Genomic DNA, 8,477 nt, shown 5'->3' with positions numbered 1-8,477 from the left:
TTAGGTGCCGCACCCTTCAACACTGAAACCACATGGAGTGGGGGAGGTGTGGAGCAGGGAGCCATGGCAGCAACTCCCCAGTGTAAGAAATATCTCTCGTGAACAGCCAAGAAGTCCAGCTTGGCAGCGCCAGGGCCAGGGTGGGAGGGTGGGGTGCGTGCGTAATAAAGCCAATGTCTTCTGCTTGGTCAAGATCTCAGTTTGGAGGCCCTACCTCAGTGAAGATTGGAGACAAGTTCTCAGGCCTGATTCCAATCACCAAGGAGACGACTCAGGTGATAAGTTGGTTGGCTTTTCTCTTCTCTGTGTTTGGGCGTCTCAGAATGAAAGTTTCGGCAGCTGTGTGTGGGGAGGTAGTGGCAAAGTGGCTACAGTGTGATGCAGTTTTAATAAAAATTTTATTACACAGCCATAATGTAATCGACACTTCTCCAAATCCAAATGATACTAAATACAGATCTACATGGTGGATCAGAATGACTCCAGCAAATTATATGGATTCTATAATTTCATGTCTTTTAAAACCAGAAAGAAAAAAACAATCCAGGTTTGTCATGATAGGAGAGGTCCCAGCAGCTTCCAGGGCTCTGCCGGAGTCTGGGCAATGTTTAGCAGTCTGTGATTCCACATTTACACAACAGTCTATAAAGGGTTTCGGTCAATGGACTATTTCAAGTATATATGATTTTAATGAGTCCACTGCCCACCTTTGCCCAACCGAACTGCGTCACAGCTACCACAGAGCTATGTTACAGTCACAGTTTACCAATTTTACAGTCACAATACTTTTAAAAAACCATCCATTGCTGTTTTTTTTAAAATAAAAAAGTGTAAACTAAGTTAAAGCAACGCTGAGGCTCTACTAAACCCAGAAGAGTCACCAAGTTCATTTTATATGTTTAAATACAACTTAAGTCCATGTTTCCCATCATCCCACTTCCTTACAGAAAAGTAGGGTGAAGAAGTACAAAACAGAGCTTCTAAATTCCTCTCCCTCTTGTGGGACTCAGCAGCTCTCAGTTGTTTCTTTAGCTTAGTTCTCGGTATATATAGTCAGCTGTACTTTGTTCTGAAAAGATTTGTTAAATGCCACTTTTATTTACACTTGGAGCTTTACACCTGAGAATGATTATCAAGCAGTCAGCTTATCTCTTTTCAAACATTTCATAAAGACATACACACTTCTTTGCTGGCCTCACCCTAGCTGCACAACAATATATATGCTTACCATATATATATGTATACACACACACAAAACTGCACATGCTTGTAACATTTGCAACCTAAATCTTTTTGTGTTCGTTCTCTCCACATTCACGTTGAATACTTTCTCTTAAAAAGAAAACATTATTCTTTCTGAAACAGCAAAACAGAATCACTAGGAAGAGACAAGAACATGGGGTGGGAAAAAGACACACTCTATGTTCAGCCGAGAAGCTGTGGGCTGTACCCATGGGTTGAGTAAGACACCCGAACTGCCTTCCCTGGTACCTGGCCGTGGGCTTCCCTCCTACCTGCCAGGACACAGCCTGCAGGGCCGGGGCCAAACTGGGGTGTTTTCTCTGAGGGGGGGAAGGGAGAGAGGATGGGAGGAGGGGATGTTACACAGCTACAGCAGTCAGGCCTGTTTAGTAAGAAGAATCACATTTAATGAGTTTCTTTCTTGCAGTTTCAGATGCTCATGTACAGCTGAAAAAAATCTGAAACAGCTATAGACCCATGACAGACCGATACAAAGAGTACTGCATTTTAAAAAAATGATAAAAAAATCCACGCACTTAAGACACACACAAACACACACGTACACACACACACACACACACACTCTCTCTCTCTCTCTCAAAGAGCCCCCCCCTCCCCCAAATGTACACTTTTTGGAAACTAAATTGGATTTGAAAACCTCTCTTCTGCAGAGATGGGAAGAAGAGAAAGATGAGGAGAGAGGGAGGAGGGCCGCAGGTGCCCAGTCCCCACTCCCTCCACAAGTGTCCGGTGCCAAATGTTCAATGGTTGGGTCCAAGGCAGCCCGCAGAGGAGGCCACCAAGTGCTGCTGCTGGCGCCACCAGGAGCGACAGCAAGAATCCCAGCTCCACGTTAATACTGAATGTGTGCAGAGTGGCCAATGAACTGTGCTGGTTTAAAAAAAAAAAAAAAAAAAAGGCAAACACAAATCTAAAGACATGGATAAAGCCCAAGAGAGCCCAGGCCCACACTGGGTGAGAGGCCTGGGGGGTTGGTGGGAGATGGTGCAGACAAGGGAGGTCTATACAGCAAATGGTTTATATTACAGATGATTGGCAGTTTAGAGTCTCTTCCCAGTTCTACTGCTGCTCCAGCCCAAAGAGGGCAAATGAAAGGAAAAGAGGAAAGGTGGGGCACTGTGATGGGGCATGCAGGGTCAGAAGCAGCAGGCTGGGTGTGCTCAAATAAGCCCTCGCCGTTTTTTGTAGTCTTCCAAGTTTAGAGATCTCCTTGGAGCCCCATCTTTGGCTGGTGGAGCCTTGGAGGTGATGGCCAAAGCCTTGGACTCTGTGGGAAAGAAGATCAAATTGGCATCTGAAGTGCCTACTAAGTCCTGCTAGTCTCCTGCTTCACCCCTTCCAGTTGGCTTGGCTGTCCCTGCTCCCTCTCAAAACATGCCCGTGGCCCCGCTTACTCTGGCCTCTGTAAATAAGGATGAGCAGACACCTGCACTTCTTCCCTAAAATCAGGCCTCCCTGCTGGCTGAGAGAGCCATGGTGCCATCTGGTCCTCAGCCGTCACCACTCCGCCACCTGCACCTACCTGAGCTGGGAACTTGTAAATCAATCTTCACATCGAAGTCATGTACTTTAAACAAATCTTCTGAGAGGTCACTGGCTGACTTAGAATTCAAATCTTTATCCTTTCCCTGACCCTACAATGTGAAGAGAAAGACTAATTATAAAAGCATAAATGCAAGAGGACTTCAAGAAACAGCAGTTACTAATAGTAAGGAAAAAAAAAACTCTTGCTCAAGTTCATCAGATTTCCTACTAAGGCCCATTTCTGATTCTCTCACTCAGAGGGAGGACAGGGGAGGCCATTAAGTGGGTTTCTTTTCTGAAGCCTGAAAGAGGAGAAAGAAGGCTCATGTCTGTGGTGTGAGGTAGAAAGGGTGGGCTTAAGACAATAAGCTACTTTCTGACCCAAGATTTTAGGAATTCCTGGGATAGTTTGGGCTCCACAGGAAAAGACCTAACTTAGGGGAAAAAATAGCTTCTAAAACGGGCAGTTTCTTTAATGTTTATTTATTTTGAGAGAGTGAGTGAGTGTGGGAAAGACAGAGAGAGGGAAAGGAAGAATGCCAAGCAGGCTCCACACTATGAGCTTGGAGCCCAACGCAGGGCTCAAACTCATGAACCACGAGACGATATCTGAGCTGAAACCAAGAGTTGGACGCTTAACCAGCTGAGCCATCCAGGTGCCCCTCACATTTTAGTTTTGAAAGAGCTTTCATTTTTTCAACCGTCTGATCCTTATGTGTCATCAGTTCCTCCAAGTATCCTGCAGGGCAGCAGGATAGAGAGTATGACCCTATTTTACATAGGAGAAAATGTGGCTCAGGGCTAGGTGTCAGTTGCCTAAAACTGTAAACAAGGCCTTAGTTAAGCAGTGGTGTTGCATTTAGCACTTTGGTTGTCTGACTAAAATTCAGTAGCTGTTTATTACATTTGTAAATAATAAGGATGGAGAAAGGACTGCAAGTGAAATGCTAAGTTCCTCCCGGTGGGAGAGAGGAGGCCCCAATTAGGCCAAGCGTCTGGGCCACAGGGCAATGCTGCACTTGCCTTGCTCATTTCTTTTGGAGCATCTGGTAACACTCCAGAACCGTATTTTGCATTCAGCTGGGCCAATATGGCAGCTTGAACAGCCGGGTCTCTGGACTGAGAAAGAAGATCAAGTTATTTTAGAGATATAACACTCACAACAGTCCTACACTGACCACCGACCACCGACCACCACTAATATCACAAGTACCACAGCAGATCCATAAGTAGCTCAGTGGGGTTTTCCTCAAGGCAGCAAAGAGGCAATTAAAAGCTTTGAAGCCCAGCCCAGGCTGGCCTTCTCCTAGATGGCTCAGCCCACACATTCCTCATGTATGCCATACTGGTAAAGCCACCCTGCCACAGGAGGGGTTAGTTTGGACGTTTCTACAAATCCATGCCAAGTTTTCACTACCTGTATGCCCTAGAGCAAGATAAAACAAAAAACAAAAAAACAGAACAAAAAAAAGGGGGTAGCCAGACCCAAGAGTTTGAGGCAAGCAAATCCCACTAAGACAACATTATTTTTAACTTCCTTATTAATCTCCTAATGGAATTCATTTTATGTCCTAGAATCTAGGTCCTGACTAAAAATGTCCTCCTTAGGCACTCACATTAGAAACAATGGTAGGTTTGCACTGCCGCCTGGTAAAGGGATCCATCTGTTGGTTTTTCATGTTGTGACTTTCAGCCTGAAAACAGAGGGTATGCATTACAGAACTGCGTCTCCTTCCCCCCCTTCACTTATCCTAGCTTACATATACATAACAGTCTTTGCAAGGGCTTAAAAGGGTCACAGGTGGTTTCTCATCCTCTTCTCTTCAAGAACATCAAAGCACATATAGGAACAACAACAAAAGAACAAAACTGGAAATCAAGAAAGACGAACACCTGCGGAGCAGAATCTACAGGATGGGGAGGGATAAGAAGGGCAGAAGACTGTTGCCTTTCCCTATAAATCAATACCTCATACGGGACTATGTGTGCACGCAACGCGGCTGGATGTGAAGAGTACAGGTTACTTTAATAATGAAAAAAAATTAACTGGAGCAAGATGTATAGAAGATGTATTTCCTATCATTTTATTAATTAAAATGGTCTTCACTGATCCAAATAAAATTGTCTTACTCACCACAAGGGCCTTCTCAGATTCTACAATGTTCCACTCCCGGTTCCGCTGGTTGATGTAACTGTGAGTGAGTAAATGGGTGAGTCAGTGGGTTGTGGAAGGAGGGAGCGGACCACTGAGCCCTGAGCCCTGACCCCGGAGCCAGTGGAGCACAGCATGTGCAAGGCCACGGGCTCGCCTGATAACTGTGGCAAGGTCTATGGGTCCAGGACAGGAGGCCAACCAAAAGAGATCTGTAACACACCTGATGGCAGATATGTTCTTGGTCCGCTGGCGGTCCAGGGCCTCTGCCCGTTCCTCCAGCTCATTCAGCTGGTCTTGGATTTGTTTGGCCTTGTCCTGATCCCCCAGGTCCTCAGCCATGGCCTGCCCAAGAGAGAAGTGTGAGTTTCTGGCTGTGACTGGCTTTGTAACGAGTGTCCCCTTACTTCCAGCACAGGCAAGACATCACATGCAGTGAACAAATGACAGGAGACAGGAAAGAACACTGAAAACAAATTTTACAAATACAAGGTTTAATTATTATTATAGTAGTAACACCTTGCCACATAGCTATCTGGCTCTGGGTCCCCAGATGTCTAACATTAACCTTGGAACCCAGACCTCATTGGGCTGACTCACCCTACCAAGGCTCATCCCATCCTTTTTTTTTTTTTAATATTTATTTCTGAGAAAGAGAGAGAGAGAGAGGGAGGGAGAGGGAGGGAGGGAGGGTGAGAGGGGGAGATAGAGAGAGAGAGAGAGGCAGCGTGAGCAGGGGAGGGTCAGAGAGAGAGGGAGACACAGAATCCGAAGACAGGCTCCAGGCTCTGAGCTAGCTGTCAGCAGAGAGCCCGATGTGGGGCTCGAACCCACGAACCGTGAGATCATGACCTGAGCTGAAGTTGGATGCTTAACTTACTGAGCCACCCAGGTGCCCCGGCTCACCCCATCCTGATGTGAAGAATGGAAAGCCACCCACCTCAGCTGGGTGTGGCAGTATCATTTGTTCAGACCCAATGCTGACATTACCCTGGGTTCTCTCCTATTACACACGAAACTAAAGGGACTTTCTAGAAAGTAAGGGGAACAGAACAGACATGATCAATTTCAATTTATAGAAAGGAAAATGGCCAAGGGATGCTGCCTCAGTGCCTGGAAAGCCCAGCATTTTCTCCCAATCCTGCCAGGACTAACTTAGCAGAGGATGAACAAGTCTGGTATCTACACCTTACAGGATGAGGAAAGAGGTTCAAATGCAACTCCTCACCTTTTCCTTTAGCAGCTGAGTCTTCTTCATTGCATAGTTGGGTGGAGCTTTCCTGAACCTTTCTTTCTCTTTTACAATCTGTACCAGAGAGGAGATACCAGCAGTGAGGTATTCCTAAACTAGGTTTGTAGACAGGCTAAGTGAGCCCATTTTGGAGGCAAGCAGCTAGTTAAGAGGGGGCTGCTCTTCCTACAGCAGTGTCATGCCCCAGAGAGAGAAAGCGAGTTCATTCCAAGGGATACTATGCTGCTTCCAGGGTCACGGAGATTCTTCTGGGACAGTCTGAAGGAACATGCACCAATAAGCAGCAGCAGCCCAAGGACCTGGTACTGTAAGGCTAGCCACTGTCCAAGAGAACAGAGATCGAAGAATTTTACCAAAATGTTTTGGGGAAAGGAAACTCATGAAGGACCAAGCCTAGCAGAATACAGATCCCTGAACTCTATTTTAAAAAAAAATTTTTTAATGTTTTATTTATTTCTGAGAGAGAGACACAGCGTGAGCAGGGGAGGGTCAGAGAGAGAGGGAGATACAGAATCTGAAGCAGGCTCCAGGCTCTGAGCTAGCTGTCAGCACAGAGCCCAACGTGGGGCTCGAACCCATGAACTGTGAGATCATGACCCAAGCCAAAGTCAGACGCTTAACTGACTGAGCCACCCAGGCGCCCCGATCCCTCAACTCTAAATACACATCTTTACTCTAGGACTTCAAATGAGAGTGTACAGAGAAAACCTTAATGAATTATAAATAAAGCAGTAATATCAACATTCTCTCATCCTTATGCAATAGTAGCACAGCTAAAAATATTAAGATATAGGGAAAGAAAAGAAAGTCATGATGTTCTCTAACACTGGTTCTTACTGAACCTCCAATCTCTGGGGTACCAGGTTTCTTACCTCTTCAATGTCCTGATCATTGAATTTATAATTAAGAGCTTCTTTAATAGATAATTCCTTCTTATTGATTTCATCTAGAGTGGGCAACTGCATGCCAGCAGAGAACATCTAGACCAAAACACGATAAAAGGTTATTAATTAAGGGATTTTAGAGACTTCCTCAGGGTTTTCATGAACAACTGCTAGGTGCTATCTATCCACTTACCGCCTCTTTCCACTTCATGAATTCACTTTCAGTGAACTCTTGGTTTGAGACAAACTCTAGGCGGAACACTCGCTGGTCATTGCCATGCCTACATAAAAAAGAGAAAGCATCTCCAAGAATGGGTTTGTTAACTGCTGTACCAGCAAAACAACCCTACCAGACTGTGACCCACCTATCTCTGTGGTTCTCAATCTTGGCTGCCATTTAGAATCATCTAAGAAGACCTAGAAATTCTAATCATCTAATCATCTACGGAAGATCGAAAAATTCTAATGCCAAAGTATCCTTCTAGCTCCACTGAATCAGAATCTCTGGGAATAGGAACCAGGCAATGAAATTAAACGAACAATACCTCCCAAGCTGTTTAATAGGCAGCCAGGATAAAGAATCACAGCTAGCACTGGGACAAAAAAGAGGACTTGGCTAATGCTTCAAAAGTTCATTTATAATAAAATGTCACAATCAATCCGCATCCAGAATATGAAATACTATGGAGACATCTGAATGACAAGGAAACTCCATGCCTTAGGGAAATAAACTGCCTTAAAAAAAGAAACCTTTTTGGGGCAGAGAGAGGGGGAGACACAAAATCTGAAGCGGGCTCCAGGTTCTGAGCTGTCAGCACAGATCCTGATGCAGGCCTTAAATTTAAAAGCCATGAGACCATGACCTGAGTTAGTTGGATGCTTAACAGACTGAGCCACCCAGGTGCCCCAAGAAACCCCCTTTTGACCAACAAACACCTGTGCTGGCAAAGTTAAGTGAGTCAGTGTCATTATCCTAGGGACAGTCACTCTCTGAATGTCATAGTCACTGCCTACTACCCCAAATGACTCTTTTAGGTTTTTTTTTTTTTTTAAATGTTTATTTATTTTTGAAGAGAAGCAGACAGAGCATGAGTGGAGGAGGGACAAAGACAGAGAGGGAGACACAGAATCCGAAGCAGGCTCCAGGCTCTGAGCTGTCCACACAGAGCCCAACACAGGGCTTGAACTCACAAACTGTAAGATCATGACCTCAGCTGAAGTCCAACACTTAACTGACTGAGCCGCTCAGACACCCTACAATTGGCTCTTTTAAAGAAGACCAGGAAAGACGACGGAGACAGAAGGGAATGGAGACCAGGGAGACAAAATTAGGCCATGCTACAGCTGGGTCTATTCTCTGTTACTTGCAGTGATCCTGGCAAACTACTTGTATTCCTTCTCA

General features: G+C 45.2%; 1 protein-coding gene across 1 annotated transcript in view; it reads right to left on the bottom strand.

Moving 5' to 3' along the window:
• Positions 1–379: 379 nt before the first annotated feature.
• The window catches only part of RTF1 (RTF1 homolog, Paf1/RNA polymerase II complex component), a 50,704-nt gene continuing 42,606 nt past the window's right edge, over positions 380–8,477 (bottom strand). The window contains exons 10-18 of the mRNA XM_039232855.1: positions 7,269–7,356; positions 7,064–7,171; positions 6,168–6,245; positions 5,163–5,284; positions 4,922–4,979; positions 4,404–4,481; positions 3,811–3,906; positions 2,786–2,897; positions 380–2,530 (exon numbers count right to left, since the gene is read on the bottom strand). Coding sequence (XP_039088786.1) covers positions 2,424–2,530; positions 2,786–2,897; positions 3,811–3,906; positions 4,404–4,481; positions 4,922–4,979; positions 5,163–5,284; positions 6,168–6,245; positions 7,064–7,171; positions 7,269–7,356 — 847 coding nt within the window. The 3' untranslated portion in view covers positions 380–2,423. The remainder of the gene's footprint in view (positions 2,531–2,785; positions 2,898–3,810; positions 3,907–4,403; positions 4,482–4,921; positions 4,980–5,162; positions 5,285–6,167; positions 6,246–7,063; positions 7,172–7,268; positions 7,357–8,477) is intronic.

This window comes from Hyaena hyaena, unplaced genomic scaffold, assembly GCF_003009895.1.
Source record: "Hyaena hyaena isolate Hyena2069 unplaced genomic scaffold, ASM300989v1 scaffold_70, whole genome shotgun sequence".
Classification (NCBI taxonomy): domain Eukaryota; kingdom Metazoa; phylum Chordata; class Mammalia; order Carnivora; family Hyaenidae; genus Hyaena; species Hyaena hyaena.
Note: the sequence above shows the minus strand (reverse complement) of the source record. Positions and strands in the feature narration are given on the sequence as shown.